Source organism: Eleutherodactylus coqui, chromosome 3 (genome assembly GCF_035609145.1).
Source record: "Eleutherodactylus coqui strain aEleCoq1 chromosome 3, aEleCoq1.hap1, whole genome shotgun sequence".
Taxonomy (NCBI): Eukaryota; Metazoa; Chordata; class Amphibia; order Anura; family Eleutherodactylidae; genus Eleutherodactylus; species Eleutherodactylus coqui.
In genome coordinates, this window is record NC_089839.1 from 237,805,449 (window position 1) to 237,828,554 (window position 23,106).

At 44.5% G+C, this 23,106-nt stretch overlaps 1 protein-coding gene across 4 annotated transcripts in view; it reads left to right on the plus strand.

The window, feature by feature from the left end:
• Positions 1-23,106, plus strand: part of LOC136621574 (complement factor H-like) — a 1,208,893-nt gene that overhangs the window by 426,267 nt on the left and 759,520 nt on the right. For 3 of the 4 annotated variants that reach the window (XM_066597134.1, XM_066597132.1, XM_066597133.1), the window contains one exon: positions 19,979-20,176. The exons of the other annotated variant lie outside the window; for it this stretch is intronic. In XM_066597134.1, the coding sequence (XP_066453231.1) occupies positions 19,979-20,176 (198 nt within the window). The remainder of the gene's footprint in view (positions 1-19,978; positions 20,177-23,106) is intronic. 4 annotated transcript variants of the gene reach the window in all.

Genomic DNA, 23,106 nt, shown 5'->3' on the forward strand with positions numbered 1-23,106 from the left:
CCTCATACCCAGGTGAAATAACCCTATATCCAAGCCAGTTACCATCTATCCAAGAATAATCCTGGTTTGTATTGTCTCTGAGAGATTCTTAGAGAATTCTAGCTGAGAAATAACCTTTGTGCTGATTCTTGACTGCTCTGCATCCTACTCGGAGTACTAGGATGAGAATTCCTATAAATATGCAGACAAATCTCTCTAAACACTTGGGGTCAATGTACTTGAAACTCATCTCAAACACACTACTGTTCATACAGAATATACTAACAGGACTGTTCCAACTCACTAACCTCCTCTACGATTTAGCAACACCATAGTATACAAGCTTTGAAAAGAATTGCCAATGCATCTTCTGTTAGTGCTCCCTTTACTAGTGTCCAACAGAAAGAAGAATGTCATCAGTCACCACTGTGAACATGGTCTAATGGGTCAATACTGGTAAGGTAGTGTGTAGAGATGAGCGAACGTACTCGTCCGAGCTTGATATTCGTGCGAATATTAGGGTGTTCGGGATGCTCGTTACTCGTAACGAGTACCACGCGGTGTTCCGGTTACTTTCAGTTTCCTCTCTGAGACGTTAGCACGCTTTTCTGGCCAATTGAAAGACAGGGAAGGCATTACAACTTCCCCCTGTGACGTTCAAGCCCTATACCACCCCCCTGCTGTGAGTGGCTGGGGCGATCAGATGTCACCCGAGTATAAAAGTCGGCCCCTCCCGCGGCTCGCCACACATGCCTTGTGAGTTAGCTGAGGGAAAGTACTATCGTGCTGGTGCTGCTGTAGGGAGAGCGTTAGGAGTCAGTGTAGGCTTCAAGAACCCCAACGGTCCTTCTCAGGGCCACATCTACCTGTGTGCAGGCTGCTGCTAGCAGTGTTTTTTTTTTTTTGTTTTCTCAAAATCGGCAGTGCAGAGCATTGCACCCGGCATTAGGGACAGAAGTGGTGTATAGGCAGGGAGAGTGTTAGGAGTGAGTGTAGCCTTCAAGAACCTCAACGGTCCTTTCTAGGGCCAAATTTAACCGTGTGCAGTACTGTGCTGGCTGCTGTTAGCAGTGTTGCATATTTTTTTTTTTCTAAAAATCATCTGTGCAGAGCATTGCACCCTCCATTGATACTACAGGGGCAGAATTGTGTAGGCAGGGCCACAACACAGTTATTGTTCATTGAATATACGCAGTGGGTCCTTCCCTTTGCTAAAAAGGACAAAAAATTATATTTGGCCAGCCTGTGTCAGTCCTAAGGTCTCCGTGTACGTGTGTGCTGCGTGGAGAACGTACAAAAATCAGACGCAACCAGCTACGGTTTACTGCAGGCTTGCGCCATTGTCTTTCCTGACTGGCAAATACCTGCTCTGCTAGAGTTAATAACTCTGCTACACTAAAGTTGTGTGTCACTTTTTGAGGGCCACACTACAGTTCTAAAAGTTATTGTTCATTGAATATACGCAGTGGGTCCTTCCCTTTGCTAAAAAGGACAAAAAATTATATTTGGCCAGCCTGTGTCAATCCTAAGGTCTCCGTGTACGTGTGTGCTGCGTGGACAACGTACAAAAATCAGACGCAACCAGCTACGGTTGAGTGCAGCCTTGCGCCATTGTCTTTCCTTACTGGCAAATACCTGCTCTGCTAGAGTTAATAACTCTGCTACACTATAGTTGTGTGACACTTTTTGAGGGCCACACCACAGATATTAAACTTCTTGTTCATTGAATATACGCAGTGGGTGCTTCCCTATGCAAAAAAGGAAAAGAAATTATATTTGGCCTGCCTGTGTCAGTCCTAAGGTCTCCGTGTACGTGTGTGCTGCGTGGACAACGTACAAAAATCAGACGCAACCAGCTACGGTTGAGTGCAGCCTTGCGCCATTGTCTTTCCTGACTGGCAAATACCTGCTCTGCTAGAGTTAATAACTCTGCTACACTATAGTTGTGTGACACTTTTTGAGGGCCACACCACAGATATTAAACTTCTTGTTCATTGAATATACGCAGTGGGGTCTTCCCTTTGCTAAAAAGGACAACAAATTATATTTGGCCAGCCTGTGTCAGTCCTAAGGTCTCCGTGTACGTGTGTGCTGCGTGGACAACGTACAAAAATCAGACGCAACCAGCTACGGTTTACTGCAGGCTTGCGCCATTGTCTTTCCTGACTGGCAAATACCTGCTCTGCTAGAGTTAATAACTCTGCTACACTGAAGTTGTGTGTCACTTTTTGAGGGCCACACCACAGATATTAAACTTCTTGTTCATTGAATATACGCAGTGGGGTCTTCCCTTTGCTAAAAAGGAAAAGAAATTATATTTGGCCTGCAGGCTTGCGCCAATTTATTTCCTGCCTGGGAAATCAAATCACTGGTAATACAGCATGCTGAGGGGTAGGGGTAAGCCTAGAGGACGTGGACGTGGCCGAGGACGCGTAGGCCCAAGTGAGGGTGTGGGCACAGGCCGAGCTCCTGATCCAGGTGTGTCGCAGCCGACTGCTGCGCGATTAGGAGAGAGGCACGTTTCTGGCGTCCCCACATTCATCGCCCAATTAATTAGTCCACGTGGGAGACCTTTATTAGAAAATGAGCAGTGTGAGCAGGTCCTGTCCTGGATGGCAGAAAGTGCTTCGAGCAACCTATCGTCCAGCCACAGTTCTGCGCCGTCCACTGCTGCAAATCCGAATCCTCTTTCTGCTGCTCCTCCTTCCTCCCAGCCTCCTCACTCCACTACAATGACACCTGCTCAGGAGCGGGAACACTCCCAGGAACTGTTCTCGGGCCCCTGCTTAGGTTGGGCAGGAGTGGTTCCTCTCCCACCAGAGGAGTTTATCGTCACTGATACCCAACCATTCAAAAGTTCCCGGGGTCCGGGGGAAGAGGCTGGGGACTTCCGCCAACTGTCTCAAGAACTTTCTGTGGGTGAGGAGGACGATGACGATGAGACACAGTTGTCTTGCAGTGAGGTAGTAGTAAGGGCAGTAAGTCCAAGGGAGCAGCGCACAGAGGATTCGGAGGAAGAGCAGCAGGACGATGAGGTGACTGACCCCACCTGGTGTGCAACGCCTACTCAGGACAGGTCTTCAGAGGGGGAGGCAAGGGCATCAGCAGGGCAGGTTGCATGAGGCAGTGCGGTGGCCAGGGGTAGAGGCAGGGCCAGACCGAATAATCCACCAAGTGTTTCCCAAAGCACACCCTCGCGCCATGCCACCCTGCAGAGGCCGAGGTGCTCTAAGGTCTGGCAGTTTTTCACAGAGACGCCTGACGACCGACGAACAGTGGTGTGCAACCTTTGTCGCGCCAAGATCAGCCGGGGAGCCACCACCAACAGCCTCACCACCACCAGCATGCGCAGACATATGATGGCCAAGCACCCCACAAGGTGGGACGAAGGCCGTTCACCGCCTCCGGTTTGCACCGCTGCCTCTCCCCCTGTGCCCCAACCTGCCACTGAGATCCAACCTCCCTCTCAGGACACAGGCACAACCGTCTCATGGCCTGCACCCACACCCTCACCTCCGCTATCCTCGGCCCCATCCAGCAATGTCTCGCACCGCACAGTCCAGCAGTCGCTAGCGCAAGTGTTGGAGCGCAAGCGCAAGTACGCCACCACGCACCCGCACGCTCAATCGTTAACCGTCCACATAGCCAAATTTATCAGCCTTGAGATGCTGCCGTATAGGGTTGTGGAAACGGAGTCCTTCAAAGCTATGATGGCGGCGGCGGCCCCGCGCTACTCAGTTCCCAGTCGCCACTACTTTTCCCGATGTGCCGTCCCAGCCCTGCACGACCACGTCTCCCGCAACATTGTACGCGCCCTCACCAATGCGGTTAGTGGCAAGGTCCACTTAACTACGGACACGTGGACAAGCACAGGCGGGCAGGGCCACTACATCTCCCTGACGGCACATTGGGTGAATTTAGTGGAGGCTGGGACAGAGTCAGAGCCTGGGACCGCTCACGTCCTACCCACCCCCAGAATTGCGGGCCACAGTTCGGTGGTGGTATCTGCGGCGGTGTATGCTTCTTCCACTAAAGCACCCTCCTCCTCCTCCTCCTCCTCAACCTCTGTCTCGCAATCTAGATGTGTCAGCAGCAGCAGGACGTCGCCAGCAGTCGGTGTCGCGCGGCGTGGCAGCACAGCAGTGGGCAAGCGTCAGCAGGCCGTGCTGAAACTACTCAGCTTAGGAGATAGAAGGCACACGGCCCACGAATTGCTGCAGGGTCTGACAGAGCAGACGGACCGTTGGCTTGCACCGCTGAGCCTCCAACTGGGCATGGTCGTGTGTGACAACGGCCGTAACCTGGTGGTGGCTCTGCAGCTCGGCAGCCTCACGCACGTGCCTGCCAGGCCCACGTCTTTAATTTGGTGGTTCAGCGCTTTCTGAAAAGCTACCCGCGCTTGTCAGACCTGCTCGTAAAGGTGCGCCGGCTCTGCGCACATTTCCGCAAGTCCCACACGGACGCTGCCACCCTGCGCACCCTGCAACATCGCTTTAATCTGCCAGTGCACCGACTGCTGTGCGACGTGCCCACACGGTGGAACTCTACCCTCCACATGTTGGCTAGGCTCTATGAGCAGCGTAGAGCTATAGTGGAATATCAACTCCAACATGGGCGGCGCAGTGGGAGTCAGCCTCCTCAATTCTTTTCAGAAGAGTGGCCCTGGTTGGCAGACATCTGCCAGGTCCTTCGAAACTTTGATCAGTCTACCCAGGTGGTGAGCGGCGATGCTGCAATCATTAGCGTCACCATTCCTCTGCTATGCATCTTGAGAACTTCCCTGCAAACCATAAAGGCAGCCGCTTTGCGCTCGGAAACAAAGCCGGGGGAAGACAGTATGTCGCTGGATAGTCAGAGCACCCTCCTGTCTATATCTCAGCGCGTTCAGGAGGAGGAGGAGGAGGAGCATGAGGAGGATGAGGAGGAGGGGGAAGAGACAGCTTGGCCCACTGCTGACGGTACCCATGCTGCTTGCCTGTCATCATTTCAGCGTGTATGGCCTGAGGAGGAGGAGGAGGAGGAGGAGGATCCTGAAAGTGATCTTCCTAGTGTGGACAGCCATGTGTTGCGTACAGGTACCCTGGCACACATGGCTGACTTCATGTTAGGATGCCTTTCTCGTGACCCTCGCATTCAACGCATTCTGGCCACTACGGATTACTGGGTGTACACACTGCTCGACCCACGCTATAAGGAGATCCTTCCCAGTCTCATTCCCGAAGAGGAAAGGGGTTCGAGAGTGTTGCTATACCACAGGACCCTGGCGGACAAGCTGATGGTAAAATTCCCATCCGACAGCGCTAGTGGCAGAAGGCGCAGTTCCGAGGGCCAGGTAGCAGGAGAGGTGCGTAGATCGAGCAGCATGTACAGCCCAGACAGTGCAACAGTCTTTAAGGGCCTGGCCAGCTTTATGGCTCCCCAGCAAGACTGTGTCACCGCTCCCCAGTCAAGGCTGAGTCGGCGGGAGCACTGTAAAAGGATGGTGAGGGAGTACGTAGCCGATCGCACGACCATCCTCGGTGACGCCTCTGCCCCCTACAACTACTGGGTGTCGAAGCTGGACACGTGGCCTGAACTAGCGCTGTATGCCCTGGAGGTGCTTGCTTGTCCTGCGGCTAGCGTCTTGTCGGAGAGGGTGTTTAGTGCGGCTGGGGGAATCATCACAGATAAGCGTACCCGCCTGTCAACCGACAGTGCCGACAGGCTAACACTCATCAAGATGAACAAAGCCTGGATTTCCCCAGACTTCTCTTCTCCACCAGCGGACAGCAGCGATACGTAAGCAATACGTAGGCTGCACCCGCGGATGGAAGCTACGTTCTCTCTCACCATCCAAAACGGGGACATTTCTGCTTCATCAATCTGTGTCTAATATTCCTCCTCCTCCTCCTGCTCCTCCTCCTGAAACCTCAGGTAATCACGCTGAACGGGCAATTTTTCTTAGGGCCACAAGGCTCACTCATCTAATTTTTCGAAACAATTTTTATATGTTTCAATGCTCTTAAAAGCCTTGAAACTTTAACTTGAACCAATTTTTCGTTAAACTGGGCTGCCTCCAGGCCTAGTTACCACTTAAGCCACATTAACCAAAGCGATTAATGGGTTTCACCTGCCATCTTGGTTGGGCATGGCCAATTTTTACTGAGGTACATTAGTACTGTTGGTACACCAATTTTTTGGGGCCCTCACCTACAGTGTAATCATAGCAATTTGTATGTTCTTCACCTGCACTCATGGTACAGAAGTGTGTGTGGGGTTGGCCTACACTTTAGCTACATAAATGTAACTTGGGCCTTGGCTATACTGCAGCTACTGAAATGGAACAAAGACTGCACTCCCACTATACTGCTGCTTCGGAATTGTTACTGGGGCCTGTCTTGAGTGCTACTATTGCTGACATGGAACGAAGACTGCGCTCCCACTAAAATGCTGCTAGTGATATGTTAGTGGGGCCTGTCTTGAGTGCTACTATTGCTGACATGGAACGAAGACTGCGCTCCCGCTATAATGCTGCTAGTGATATGTTAGTGGGGCCTGTCTTGAGTGCTACTATTGCTGACATGGAACGAAGACTGCGCTCCCGCTATAATGCTGCTAGTGATATGTTAGTGGGGCCTGTCTTGAGTGCTACTATTGCTGACATGGAACGAAGACTGCGCTCCCGCTATAATGCTGCTAGTGATATGTTAGTGGGGCCTGTCTTGAGTGCTACTATTGCTGACATGGAACGAAGACTGCGCTCCCGCTATAATGCTGCTAGTGATATGTTAGTGGGGCCTGTCCTAATGCTACGGCTGAAATGCTACGAATTCTGGGCTCTGCCTATACCGCTGCTAATGGTATGTCTCTGGGGTGTGGAAACAGAGGCTTCCCAAAGACATGATGGTGGCGAGGCCATTTCCCACCAACGCGGTTACTGTAAAGGTGCATATAACCACGGACACGTGTAGAGGACACGTAGTGCCTCAAAAACATCCCCCTCCTCCTCCAACAGGGAAAACAAACATTCTTGGCAAATGCCTTTGCATTGGTTCGTCTGGTGGCAGTCCAAGAATTTCACCTTTACCGACACTACAAGAGAGACCCCCCACCATCCCCCCGCCAAGGCCCACTTAATCCTGGCCACATTCCGAAAACCAACAAAATAAAACTGCGCTACTAGGTCCGCAGTCACCACCACATTACCACCAACACGCTTACTGTTAAGGTACATATTACCAGTCTGACTGGGGCATGCAGAGACACCTTGACAGAATGAATAGTGTGTGACACATAGGTTCCCCATTGCTATGCCCACGTGTGCAGCTCCTGATGGCGGTGGCACAGGATTCTATTTCTCATTGCTTCTGTACAGCATTGTGGGCTATCGCCCCGCCACTTTTAAAGAGGGTCGCTGCCTAGCCGTGCCAACCTCTGCAGTGTGTGCCTGCGGTTCCTCCTCATGGCAGACGCACTTCTAAATAGACATGAGGGTGGTAAGGCATTACGGCAGCTAAAGGCTGCGCAGGGACACTTTGGTGTGCGCTGTGGGGGGGAGGGGGGGCGGTTGGGCAGCATGTAACCCAGGAGAAGTGGCAGTGGAGTGTCATGCAGGCAGTGATTGTGCTTTGTTGGAGGTAGTATGGTGCTTAGCTAAGGTATGCCATGCTAATGAGGGCTTTTCAGAAGTAAAAGTTTTTGGGAGGGGGGGGGGGGGCCCACTCTTGCCGCTATTGTGGCTTAATAGTGGGACCTGTGAACTTGAGATGTAGCCCAACATGTAGCCCCTCGCCTGCCCTATCCGTTGCTGTGTCGTTCCTATCACTTTCTTGAATTGCCAAGATTTTCACACAAGGAAACCTTAGCGAGCATCGGCGAAATACAAAAATGCTCGGGTCGCCCATTGACTTCAATGGGGTTCGTTACTCGAAACGAACCCTCGAGCATCGCGAAAAGTTCGTCCCGAGTAACGAGCACCCGAGCATTTTGGTGCTCGCTCATCTCTAGTAGTGTGTCAACTTTATTTTTTGTTGTACACGCAATCTTCTCAGAATGCCCTCCTACTGCATATATAGAGCCCTAAGATGAGGAACTGCATGAGCTAGTGTAATGGTGTGCAATTTACTGTGCTTCCTGCAGGTGTATTGGAGTTGTGCATTATAGTATATGTCACCAAGTTATAACAGTCCCACTACAGTCTCTTACTGTCTGTAGTGAACAAATACAGTAATTATAAGTCATAGAATTGTATTCACTACCATAACCTAGGTCCATAACCTGAATATGGCATTTTTGTGGTAACTGCCTGTCACAATTAAATATAAGATAAAATGTACTCCCTTCACAATAGGGACCCTAGAGAGGAGAGATGGCTGATTGTGTATGTTCATTATTTTCAATGACCCATCATCCTCACTTCGGAGTAACACACTACACGCATAGTATTCACAAATTATTACAATACAGACAAGACATATGTTTTAGTTGCCCTGGTGGCGATTTGTGGATGCTTCTGCTGCACCTCTTCACATCATCCCTCACAATCCTAAACGAGTATCAGGACTGAGAACCAGGGGTGTCCATGAGACTGTTAAAGAAATACTTCAGATCAGGTAGAGTTAAAATAAGAGTCTTGTATGAAGACACCCTTTATAAGAAACAGATGACACAAATTGTTCTGCATCTGACAAAGGGTTAACAGCTCAGAGTCAGAGAACCGTCCCTCATCATCTTTTATAGATGGATAAAAGAAGGTGGTACAATACGTATAGAAATAGGCTGTCTTACAAGTATGACAAAATCATGGTATATGGATAAATACATTCTTGGTAGAAAAATAATCTTCCCAGGCTAAGATGTTGAAATGAAGATAACCATTGTGTCTCTATAATTCCAAGAAATTGTACTATGTTATAATTAGATGAGGGCTTTTAAAAGGTCAGCATGACCCTACTGAAGTCTTAGATACATCAGGCATTTTTAAAGGGACTAGATTTCTCTATCAAGACCCTTGCGGTCAAGCCACCAGAACAACATGGATTAGTCTTTGTTCTCAATGGCATTAATAAGTTTCAGCTTATCTCAATAAACCTTGCACTCATGCACCTAAAACATAAATAGTCGAACATAAAATTGACCCAAAAGAAGGAAATTCCCAGTCTTATGTTGCTTACTTTTGTCCTGGACTATGAGTAGAGATGAGCGAACACCAAAATGCTCGGGTGCTCGTTACTCGGGACGAAATTATCGCGATGCTCGAGGGTTCGTTTCGAATAACGAACCCCATTGAAGTCAATGGGCGACCGGAGCATTTTTGTATATCGCCGATGCTCGCTAAGGTCTTCATGTGTGAAAATCTTGGCAATTCAAGAAAGTGATGGGAACGACACAGCAACGGATAGGGCAGGCGAGGGGCTACCTGTTGGGCTGCATCTCAAGTTCCCAGGTCCCACTATTAAGCCACAATAGCGGCAAGAGTGCCCCCCCCCCCACTGTCAGCATAAAGATCGTTCTCCTCTGCCACAGCTGTAACAGTTGTGGCAGAGAAGAACGATGTTAGCCCATTGAATTCAATGGAGCCGGCAATACAGCCGACTCCATTGAAAGCAATGGGCTGCCGGCGATCGCGGGATGAATTGTCGGGAAGGGCTTAAATATATAAGCCCTTCCCTGCAATTCATCCAGAAATGTGTTACAATAAAAATATATACCGGCGTATAAGGCGACGGGGCGTATAAGACGACCCCCCAACTGTCACCTTATACGCCGGGAATACAGTGGAGCAAAGAATAAAAATCATTACTCACTTCACCGGGCGTTCTGCGATGCTCCTGCAGGCTGTCGCTCCCTCCTGGTTCCCGGCAGAGCATTGCTTTCTCTACGAAGGGCTTTAAATCCCCGCCTCCAGAAACACACGTGCCTTCAGCCAATCACAGCCATTCAATGACATCATTGTCATTGGCTGTGATTGGCTGAAGGCACGTGTGTTTCTGGAGGCGGGGATTTAAAGCCCTTCGTAGAGAAAGCAATGCTCTGCCGGGAACCAGGAGGGAGCGACAGCCTGCAGGAGCACCGCAGAACACCAGGAGAAGTGAGTAATGATTTTTATTCTTTGCTCCACTGTATTCCCGACGTATAAGGTGACAGTTGGGGGGTCGTCTTATACGCCCCGTCGCCTTATATGCCGGTATATATTTTTATTGTAACACATTTCTGGATGAATTGCAGGGAAGGGCTTATATATTTAAGCCCTTCCCGACAATTCATCCCGCGATCGCCGGCAGCCCATTGCTTTCAATGGAGTCGGCTGTATTGCCGGCTCCATTGAATTCAATGGGCAAACATCGTTCTTCTCTGCCACAGCTGTTACAGCTGTGGCAGAGAAGAATGATTTGTCTTCTATATGTTCTCAATGGGGTCGGCGCTGCTGCCGCCGGCCCCATTGAGCACATATAGAGAAGAGAACAGAAATCGCAGATCGCACATAGGTGCGATCTGCGATTTCTATGGCCTAAGAAGGACCGTTGGGGTTCTTGAAGCCTAAAACCACTCCTAACACTCTCCCTATAGCAGCTCCGGCATCAACAACACTTTCCCTAAACTATGTCAGACCGCATCTGTGGCGAGCCGCGGGAGGGGCAGATTTTAATACTCGGGTGACACCTAATCTCGCCAGCCACTCACTGCAGGGGGGTGGTATAGGGCTTGAACGTTGCAGGGGGAAGTTGTAATGCCTTCCCTGTCTTTCTATTGGCCAGAAAAGCGCGCAAATTTATCAGGGAAGAAAATGAAAGTAACCTGAACATCGCGTGGTGCTCGTTACGAATAACGAGCATCCCGAACACCCTAATATTCGCCCGAGCATCAAGCTCGGACAAGTATGTTCGCTCATCTCTAACTATGAGTCATGTGTAGAAAAAAAGGGGCAATAATAAGATAGACAAAAGGTGTCTACCTACCATGTGTTTTTGCATCTCCTGCCCTTCACAGAATCGAGTATCCGTAGTCTTGGTATGAAGAGATATGTCAGTGGGACCACCAAGAAAACTGTTGGAGTGGTGAGCTTGTAGATAGCTCTCTCTGAGGTGTCAGCCTGGGAGAGCCTTTCACAGGGTGATCGGTGTGGCTGACCTAGATGGTGTGGCTAAGCTAATGGACTTAGTTAACCTAGAGAGAATAACAAACCGTGAGAGAACAAGAGTGGGATAGAGCAAAAGAACTAAAGACAATGTGTTCAAGTTGTGTTGCATACTTAGATTGGCAATAATGCTTTGGTATATTTAGAACACCGAACAATATTGGAATAATTGTATATTATATTAATATTGCATAATTTAAAAGTTTCTACAATGTGAAACTACAACTCTCAGTGTGACTTTAACAGCATTAAGGACAAGCTGAGAGGTATATTATAGAAAACTAGAATGCTGCAGACCTTATATGTGAGTGAAATACTGATGTGAAGGAATCAGAGTACGCAATGACACTGAGTAACTTAGAGGTAACATCCTCTACTTGTTTTTTTTTCTTCTCTGTCCACTCCAGATCTTCATGACATCTTCCAAATATATGTCTAGCCTCTGTGGAGTTTGTGGCCCAAATGTCTTTGGCTCTCAGAAAATAATTGCATCACACACTGAGGGTGGCTTCACACGAGCGTGTTTTTGTGCGTACATACGCACACACAAAAACACGCTTCTATTTGCAGCATTGCGAACTCTATTGTGTGTGCACATGTCCGTACTTTACAGGCATGTGCCTGCAAAGATAGGACATGCGTGCACCATTGGGAATGCACGCATTGTTTTCAATGGAGCCGCGGCTGCTGCCGACTCATCTGCCGAAAAGTCCTCCAATGTCGGCGGAATATCAGACAAACTGATTTCTTCTAAATTTGTATGGATCCTACGGATGGCATTCTTGATTCTAAGTGGTAAAGTCAGCCTTCTCTCCTAAGATGTTCAATTTTTCAAATGAAGAATTAAATGCAGATGAAGCAAAAAAATGGGGCATCTTCAATATCTCACAATATATAATACGCAGAAAAGAAGTAGAACTCCTTGCAAAAGGACTATCATTTTGTCCCTCACAACATTCAAAACTATTTGATCTATTTGTGGATGTAAATGATTATATCAGAAAACTAACACTAAATAGATATTTCGTCATCATCAATCAAGAATCAGGAAAATCAAAAGAGAGGGAAGAAAAATCGAACAACACTGAGTTTATACTGCAGGACCCCATAACATTGGATTTAAAACCAAGAAGCATATTTTTCTGACAGAGACAAAGGGACAATACATTGAATTATTTTATGAAAATTTATTTTAAAAGAATTAACGGCGATGTGTGACAAACAACCAAAAAACAGGAAAATGAATTTTAACAAAAACATAGCAATTTCCATTGAGGGAATTAGCTAATCAGATAGTCATCAAAAAAACAGACAGGGGTGGTAGGATTGTAATAACGGACTATACTCAATGCAACCAAAAATGTTTAAGGATTTTAGAGGATAAGAATTACTACAAAGAACTGGAAAAAAATCCCACAGAGGAAATATGCACTAATCTACAACGTCTGATTAATCAAGCATTATCATCCAATACCCTTTATAAATCAGAAGCCAAATATATTTACATCCCTCATCTGGATATACCTTACCACCAAGGCCTACCCATAATCACAGGTAGGAATTCTGCCACCAGCAACCTCTCTGAATACATAGATTGACAACTCCAGAGATACATCACTACATTACAATCGCACCTTAAAGACACAGGGCATTTATTAGAGTTATTGAAAGATGTCAAATGAAAAAATACATTCAGATGGTGTACACTCAACGTAGACTCACTATACTACAACATACCAGAAAAATTGGGCTTGCAAGCTGTAGAAATCATTTTTAATTGAGGATCCACTAATGCTATCAAACCAGAGGGAATTTATTTTAGAATCCATATATTTTACGTTAACAAATAACTATTTCACGCACAAAAAAACTTTTTTCAAAAAATTCTTGGAACTGCACACAGCTTTGTGAACCTTTTTATGGGGAATTTGAACGGGAATATTTTAAAGATGAACATCTTCTATACCGGGAAAGATCTTTGAACAAATTATTAAACAGCCTGTATGCAAGTACTTGGATGAAAATGGAGTAATTAACCAGAACCAGCATGGGTTTGTAGCAAACAGACTAATCTAATTTCCTTCCATGAGAGTATCACCGACTGGTTTGATCAGGGAAATGCGGTATATATAGTTTATCTTGACCTTAGCAAAGCATTTGACAAAGTATCTCATACCATACTTATTGAAAAAATGACGAAATATGGGATTGACAAGGCAACTGTTAGGTGGATTCACAACTGGCCGAGTGATCGTACTCAAAGAGTGGTCGTAAATGGCTGCACATCCAAGTGAAAGAATGTATCAAGTGGGGTACCACAAGGCTCTGTCCTTATAAATGATCTGGAGGAGGGAATTGATGGGAAACTGATCAAATTTGCCAACGACACAAAGCTAGGAGTGATAGCTAACACTAGGGAAGGGAGAGAGTATTCAAAAAGATCTAGAAGAACTTGCACAGTGGGCTGAAACTAACAGAATGGTATTTAACAAGGAGAAATGCAAAGTCCTACATCTGGGCAAGAAAAATGAAGAAAGTACATACAGAATGGGAGGCGTTGAGCTAAGCAGCAGCACATGTGAAAAAGACTTGGGTATACTAATATATCATAGGCTGAACATGAGTCAACAATGTGATGCAGCAGCTAAAAAGGCAAACAGAATTCTGGGATGTGTTAAGACAAGCATAGAGTCTAGATCACGTGAGGTTATTATCCCCCTCTACTCTTCCTTAGTTAGACCTCATCTGGAATACTGTATCCAGTTCTGGACACTCCACTTTAAAAAAGATATATACAAACTGGAGCAAGTTCAGAGAAGAGTTACCAAGATGGTGAGCGGTCTGCAAATCATGTCCCATGAAGAACGGTTAAAGGATCTGGGAATGTTTAGCTTGCAAAAAAGAAGGCAGAGGGGAGACTTAAAAGCTCTCTACAAATATCTGAAGGGTTGTCACACTGCAGAGGGATCAGCCCTATTCTCATTTGCACAAAGAAAAACTAGAAGCAATAGGATGAAACTGAAAGAGAGGAGACACAAATTAGATTTTAGAAAAAAACTTTCTGACAGTGAGGGGGATCAATGAGTGGAACAGGTTACCACAGGAGGTGGTGAGTTCTCCTTCAATGGAAGTGTTCAAACAAAGGCTGGACAAATATCTGTCTGGGATGATTTAGTGAATCCTGCGCAGAGCAGGGGGTTGGACCAGAGGACCCTGGAGCTGCCTTCCAACTCTACCATTCTATGAACACATTATTTTTTTTCAAAGATTCATTGTCAACATTTTTAGTGATATGGGATGGAGAAGAAAATGATCTGAAAGAATTCATTGAACACTTGAATAACAATACATGTAACTTACACTCCACAGAAAATATCAGAAAGGAAGGAACAATATTTTCAGACCTTGAACTATCCAATGCCCTAGACAGAATTATAACAAAGACATATTTCCAAAAAGTGGATACTAACAGTTATTTAGATTTTCACAGTTGTCACCTTAAACAGTGGAAACTAAATATACCGTATGACCAACTAAAAAGGATCAAAAGAAACCACAATTCCATAGAAAGTTTTAAAGAACAAGCATTCATCCTCAATAAACTATTCAAAGAAAATAATTAATCGGAGAATCTTATCAAACCTGCATCTGAAAAAATCCTTGAAGATCCTGCTATGTTACAAGACGAAAAAGAACAAAGGAGAGAAAAACAACAACAAGGACAAAGACACCAGAATAAAGAAGAAGAAAGGAGTAAAAATATAAATAAAAACAAAAATTCTAGAAAATATTTGCCATAAATCATACAAAATGGCATTCATAACAAAATATAGTGAGGAACACAAATGCATTAAAAAGATATAAAAACAGAATTGGGAAATCCTGATGAAAGATCCTTATTTGAGAAAAGAGTTAACCGACAGGCTGAAAACGATCTTCAGGAAAACAAAACATACTAGCACCCTCAGGCCCTAAAAGATATAAGAAATTAAAGAAAAAAACATGCAGAATATAATCCGACCTATTCCATCGGTTGCCTATAAATGTTGGAAGAACAGATGTAAATGCTGTCAACATATAGAACACAAGAGAAAAGAAATCAAAATCTATTCAAAACAACAGAAAGAATAACTAATTATCTTAAAACAACCAATGAACTGCGGAACAAATTACATCATATACTTATTAGAATGCCCTTTTGGCAAGAAATATGTGGAGAGTACCAAAAACACTCTATGGACGCGTATTTCCAAGCATAAATCCAACATTAGGAACAAATATCCAAAACATAGAGATTCCCGTCATTTTTCTTTATGTCACGACAACGACCCTTCCGACCTCCAAGTTACACCCCTGGAACATATCGAAACACAATCTTTCTCCGAATCAAAAAACAAGCAGATGTTTTGTTTTTTCAGAATGGATACATTAATGCCTAATGGCCTTAAGGACGTTTTAGAGAAAATATAGCATCAAATATTTAATTATTTAGTGTTCCTGTAATTTTACATCCACTAGAAGAATAATTTTTATTTATTCCCCCGACATATAGCATGAACCCTATGGGACAATCCCTGATTTTAAAAATATAAAAAAGACATCCTTCTTCTTTTTTTATCATTTTTACCATGTTATTAGTACATCTATATTTATACCTATTGGATGAAATCTGTGTATAACAATTATTACTTACTTTTTACTGGAGAATTTAATGATACTAACTATCTCTTGAGAAATAATCTGATAATTCAATTATTATAAATTATTATGTACTATATATGATATCTATGGGAATGATTTCTTCTCCCCATCCCCTTCCCGATGAGATAAAGAGATTTTAATTATCTAAATATAATGATAACATTGATATTGTAATATTTTATGAACATTCCTGTATTAATAGTATAACCCATATGATTATGGATTATTTAAACATTATTTGATTTTGTGGAGGTTTTTTATTTCCCCGCTGAGAGTGCTGTTGGCTATGGAGTGACATCACCCGTTCTCTTGAAGCACATGCATCACTCCACAGCCTTTGAAACGCACACTGCGTTCCACTGGGGATGAAGACTAGTTTGATCACTCGTCTTCACACCCCTTGGAATGACGTCACGCCCGCTGATGCCAGTGTCCGAAATGGCATGGAGAAGCCTCAGATTAGTAAGTGTTCACTTCTGTTATGTATATATAGATGTGTATATACCATATATTTTTATACTTGAGAAAGGCAGAATTATCGCATCGAAACACATTGTATGGTTTCATTAAACTTTGGCTAATTTAGCCTACTATACTACCGACGTGGATTCCTTTCCCGGACTAGTGAGCACGAAGGCTTTTGCTGTTCTTCCATTTGGCTATATACTAGAGGGCCCGCCATCCAGTGGGCCTTTTGCTCCAAGCGAATCTTCAGATCTCTGGATTCAGACGGGACTGAGAACACAGCAACTATACATTCAAGGATAACTGGGACAAGGAGGTGCTAGCGGGCAGCCCCTCACCGGAAGCTCCTGCTGAGCACCAGGTAAGTCCCCATCATTTTATTTGAACACAACAGTAGATGGCCATATCAGAGGCGCTGCTCATTTCCTTATTTGTATCCCCCACAGTATTGGATCTGCCCTGTGCCACCCCCTACAGTAATAGGATTCCCCTTTTGTGCCACTCCCAACAGTAATAAGATTCCTCTTGTAGCCCCCATGCTGCAAAATAAAAAATATGACTATACTCGCCTCTTGGCTACTTGATTCAGCTTCTCCTTTCACTGTCCTAGTAGTTCTTGCTTTCCTCCTGGCAGCCGGTCACATGGTTTGCAGTAGTCACATGGTCAGATCATGTGACCAGACCAGAAATTGACCAGAGTACTGAAAGGACAGTGACTGAAGCTGATGGCATGAGAGAAAGAAGTGAGTAGAGTGTTTTTGTTTTTTTTCTCTGACAGATGACCAGGGAGTAGAGTAGGAATCCATGTTGCTAGGTGAGGGGACCAGGTGACTGAGAGAGAAAGCCCTGAACAAACCCTAGTGTCTCCTGGAAAATCCAGATAATTGGGCAGGTCTGCAAGTGATATTGAACCAAGTCACACATATTTATAGATAATTCTTATCAACTTTGTTTTGTTGCACTTGTGTATATCTTAAGCAGATATAAGGAAGGAAATGGAGAAACAAAAGTTTGAAAAACTCCAGTATTTGGGTAAAATAATTAAGAATACATAGGCTATGCATAAAGCTAACCCATTTGGAGGCATAATTACCTTGTTAGGACTTTTATGAAGCACCAATAAGAGATAACTTTCAGCTGAGATTTCGAATGCTGTACTGGAAATATGTCACAGAAGGGGATCACAGAAAATGGCCATATACTTACTGACTAAGAAGGGCAGATAGCTGCATCCTCTCATCATGCAGGTAGCAGACTACCAAATGAGGGAGCTAATTACACCTGTGAGGGACACCGATTAAACAGCCACTCACGCATCCTCTTAATATAGAGAGGGGTAGCTGCTTGGTGTATACTCCCACACACAGTGGATACAAAGTGGCAGGCCTTCTGATGCATGTAGTGCACCATGCAGGCCAGCAACCTATTAATGATGCCATAATAGTTCGGCAGGTAGCCCTGCACCTCAAAAAGTGAACCACATTGGAACTGCACCCTGGGCTCCCCCTGGCGTTTTAAATCTACACAGCATGTGAATAATAGATAATAAATGTACTGGAGGATGGAGGAGAGAGTTAGAAGTGTTAAATAATTGTTTGGGATTGTGAAGCCTTAAGTATATGATAGTAACAAAATAGCTCTGTTTTGCAGAAGTGAGAGCAGGCTTGAAGGTGAGAACTGCTTGTTTGTATAGCATTTACATCTCCTTCATACTGGTGAGAAAATTGCACGATTTTCTTGTGATGCGAGAGTGAGTGAAAACGCATTAATATGAAACCAATAATTTTCAATGGTTTTATTCTTATTTGTGATATTTTCACTTCTGTGATGCTGCGTGAAAGACAAATTGCAGCTTTTCCTTTTTTTTTTTGCGATATTGCCCATTGATTTCAATGGAGCCGGTGGCTGCAGTGCTGGCCCCATTGAAAACAATGGAAGAACATCATGATTCCCTGTTGCTGCTGTGACAGCTGCAGCAGGGGATCCCCTCAGCCCTGCAGGGATGGGATGCTGTCTCATTCAGGGGTTCCAACATGTTTTCAATGGGGCTGGCGGTTCATTATTATTCAATGACTCATTACTAATTCTCTAACTTCTCTGTTTCATACAAACTTGAAAGTTGCCACAAAGATTCTTTACATCCTAAATTGAAAAGTTAATAGGGCACAACTTGATTATTCAATTCGAAGTGCAAAAATCCGTAAAAAGATTGCAATATGGTCACCTCCACGTCCTGTTTCCTGGGTAACGTGAAGAACCATGCAAAACCCTAGATGCTTAAAAAAAAATGGTGCACTACTGCTCCCAGCCAGCCACAACAGTAATGCACACTATGAGAAGTAGCCCTAAGAAGGACCGTTTGGGTACTTGACGACAGGATCCTACTCTAACACTGTCCATATATCAGCAGCAGCACTTTCCCAAACGTCTGCCGGCATGCGTCTGAGGCGAGCCGCGGGCAGGACCATTTTAAGTACACGGCGGTCACCCGATCAGCCCATCTACTTACTGCTGTTGGCAGGCAGAGGGCTGGCACGTCACAGCAGGAAGTGGCAATGCCTTCCCTGCATGTTTATTGGCTAGGAAATGGCGCTAAACATGCAGGGAAGGGAAATGCAATTAACTCGAGTACCGCGTGGTGTTCGTCTCGAGTAACGAGCATCTCGAGTACCCTAATACTCGAACGAGAATCAAGCTCGGACGAGTGTGCTCGCTCATCTCTAATCATAAGGCTTATTGACATCTGCTGACAAAACAGTCTCAAAGTCTTAAGGCTCGCCTAGATAAGGAAATCGCTGCAGTCAGGCTATTGATATCTCATTATAGTGTATTTCTGCTGACTTTCTGTTTTTATCTCAACATAATTTAGTATTGCTTCCATTATGATACTTGATTTTGGCACTACACACCATAGGTACAGTTTTCTAATAAGGTTCAATAGTCCAAATAACATAAGAAATATACACACTTATTGCAGCCTGAAACTTAACAGGTGCCATGACACCTGCTTTTACTGAGGAGTGGCACACTGCCCCTTCTTCTGAGTGATGATCTGGGGGGACACTGCATATGACAGTTGGTCACCTCCAGTGGAGATACAAGGGATAATGACAGCTCAGCGATATGTTCAGGAAATCCTGCAGTCACATGTGTTGCCTTCAATGGCAGGGCTTCCAAGAGGCATTTTCCAGCAGGCTAATGTTACAGCAAATGTGGACTGATATGCTGCAGGATACCATACAGAACCTGTATGCCTCCGTGCTCGCCCACATAACATCTTGCATCCAAGCTAGAGGCCAACAGTGTACTAGAACCTCCCTTCAAGTGTTCAGTTTTTCATTAAAAAATATCCTTTTTCTCTGATATTGTAATCACTTACTTATATCCATGTTACAATCACACAAAGAAAGTTTTATACCATTCTGACAACTCCTTCTAGGTGCCTAAGTTTTTGACAATGAGTGTATTTCACTATTTTGAGGGTTTGAAATGGATGAACATTTTTACACAGTCATTCTCTCACTTTGCCATATTTTTATGACAGTTGTGGAACAATTTTCAACTGCAAAGTCCAGGGGAAGACTATAAACAGTATATGTCATTGTACATATTGCAATATTTTAAATACTATTGGAAGGGATCTGATTACTGGACATTTTGCTTTGAATACATAAAATGAAATTAAAGTAGAATAAAAACGCTCATTTATTGTTACAGAGCCATGTACTGCAAAGGAAAAGGACATGGAAGAAAATAGGATACAGCTAAGATGGAGAGATTATAAAAAGCTTTACAGTAAACATGGTGAAGAAATAGAATTTGCCTGTAAACCTGGACATGAAGCTCCTCCTGGCACACAGATGAGAACTGCTTGTCAACAAGGAAAGCTGCAATATCCAAAATGCTTCACGAATGGTAAGTGTTAGGCCATAGCCATATGTACACAGGTTGTCACTATTTATTTTTGTTGCCACCAAGGAATGATGGTTGTAATCAGATGTAGATTAAAGGGGTTGTCCCGCGGCAGCAAGTGGGTCTATACACTTCTGTATGGCCATATTAATGCACTTTGTAATATACATTGTGCATTAATTATGAGCCATACAGAAGTTATAAAAAGTTTTATACTTACCTGCTCCGTTGCTAGCGTCCTCGTCTCCATGGTGCCGACTAATTTTCGCCCTCCGATGGCCAAATTAGCCGCGCTTGCGCAGTCCAGGTCTTCTCCTGTTCTCTATGGGGCTCCGTGTAGCTCCGCCCCGTCACGTGCCGATTCCAGCCAATCAGGAGGCTGGAATCGGCAGTGGACCGCACAGAAGAGCTGCGGTCCACGGAGGCAGAGGATCCCGGCGGCCATCTTCACAGGTAAGTATAGAAGTCACCGGAGCGCGGGGATTAAGGTAAGCGCTCCGGTGAGCTTTCTGTACGTCCCTGCATCGGGGTTGTCTCGCGCCGAACGGGGGAGGGGGTTGAAAAAAAAAAAAACCCGTTTCGGCGCGGGACAACCCCTTTAAGTCTACCTTGGTCTCTAAATTATATGAAGATTGTGGACCCTCTACCAGTCTAAAGTTTTAAAATAATCAGAAGCTTACTGCAAAGATATACCATAACAGAACCAAGTTTACAGCATAGATTTGATACAAGAACCAAGCTTACTGCATATTTACCTTAAACAAACCAAGCTTACTACTGACGTAACACCGCTAACACATCTAAAAAGTCACGGCTTGAAGCATGGCACTGCTACATCTATACATGAGATTGAAAAACAGAACCAAGCTTACTACAGATGTATGGAAGCAGAACTGGGTTTACTGCATTGATGCAATAACAGAGTGAAGCTTACTATATTGATATGGTACCACAGCTGAGCTTATTACATAGATATGATACCAGAGCCAGGCATACTGCAAAGATAGATACTAGATAACCGCCTAGATATCAAAAACAGAACCAAGCTTACTACATAGATACAATGCTTACTACATAGATATTATAACATTACTGGGCTTACTACACAGACATGATAGTATAACCAAGCTTACTACATGGATGCAGTAACAGAATCAAGCTTACTATAAAGATAGAATACCACAACCAAGCTTACTTGAAATATATGATACAAGAATCAAGCATACTGCGTAGATACGATACTAGATCCAAATTTATGCATATATGCAAGTTTACTACATGGACAGAGTGCCAGAAATCAGTTTACTACATGTATACAATAACAGTTGGTGGGCAGTTCTAGTTGGTGGATGGTCATGAAGACTCGGGCCTCAGGCGGCCAGCTCTATTATAATCTACCATTGAAGCTAATGATTCAACAATGACTAGTTGCCTCAGGATGTCTTATTGTACTGTATGTTTACTGAAAGCTTGATTTTCATAGAATCCTAGAATTAGAAGAAACCTCCCGGGTAATCTGGTTCAACCCCTTGCTCAATGCAGAATTCACTAAATTATCCCAGACAGATGTCTGTCCATCTTTCATTTGAAGACTTCCAATGAAGGAAAACTCCATCTCCCATTGCAACCTGTTCCACTCATTGATCACCCTCATTGTCAGAAATTAGTATCTAATCTGTGTCTTGTCCCTTTCAGCTTCATCCCATTGTTTCTAGTATTTCCTTGTTAAAATGAGAATAGGGCTAATCTCTCTGCACTGTGACAGCCCTTCAGATATTTGTAGACAGCTATTAAGTCTCCTCTCAGCCTTCGTTTTGCAAGCTAAATATTCCCAGATCCTTTAACTGTTCCTCAGAGGACATGGTTTGCAGACTGCTCACAATCTTGGTAACTCTTCTCTGCATTTGCTCCAGTTCGTCAATTTCTTTTTTTTTAATTAGGGTGCCCAGAACTGGACACAGTATTTCAGATGAAGTCTGACCAAGGAAGAGTAGAGGGAGATAATTATCTCACGTGATCTAGACTCTACGCTTCTCTTTATACATCCCAGAATTGTGTCTGCCTTTTAGCTGCTCCATCACACTGTTGACTCATGTTAAGTCTGTCATTTATTAGTATACCCAAGCCTTTTAATAATTTGTTTAAATATGTTCCCCGGTTATAGAAATCAGGCTCAGAGGCCTGTAGTTTCCAGGGTCCTTCTTTTCCCTTTTTTTGAAGATAGGGACAACATTTGCCCTTCTCCAATCTTCTGGGACTTCTCCTGTTCTCCAAATATATTGAAAGATTATGGCAAGTGGTTCAGCAATTACCTCTGCTGCTTCTTTTAGTATGTAATTCATCTAAACCTGGATACTTGAATTAATTTAAGTTAGCTAAGTGTCCTCACCATCTCTCTGCTTATAGGTAGCCTTCAGTCTTTTATTTCCCCAGTAGTACAGAGAAGATCGGTTCATGTTACATCTACTTTCTGAGAGAAAACAGATCCAAAATATGAATTTAAACATTTGGCCTTCTCAACATCATTTTTAACCAATTCACCATTTTCATCTTGAAAATGTTCTATAGCATTTTTCACTTTTCTTTTGCTTTTGACATGCCCCAAACCCTTTTTTATTCCTTTTGTCCACCATGATGCCTCTGCTCCATACAACTATTGGATGTCAAAGCTGGACACGTGGCACGAACTTGCGCTGTATGCCCTGGAGGTACTGGCTTGCCCTTCCGCTAGTGTCTTGTAAGAGAGGGTGTTTAGTGCAGCTGGGGGAATCATCACGGCCAAGCGTACCCACCTGTCAACTGACAGTGCCGACATGCTTACATTCATAAAGATGAACAAAGCCTCGATTTCCCCAGACTTCTCTTCTCCACCAGCGGAGAGCAGCGGAACCTAAAGATTCTTTTTGCTGCAACCGCAGATAAAAGCACTCTTC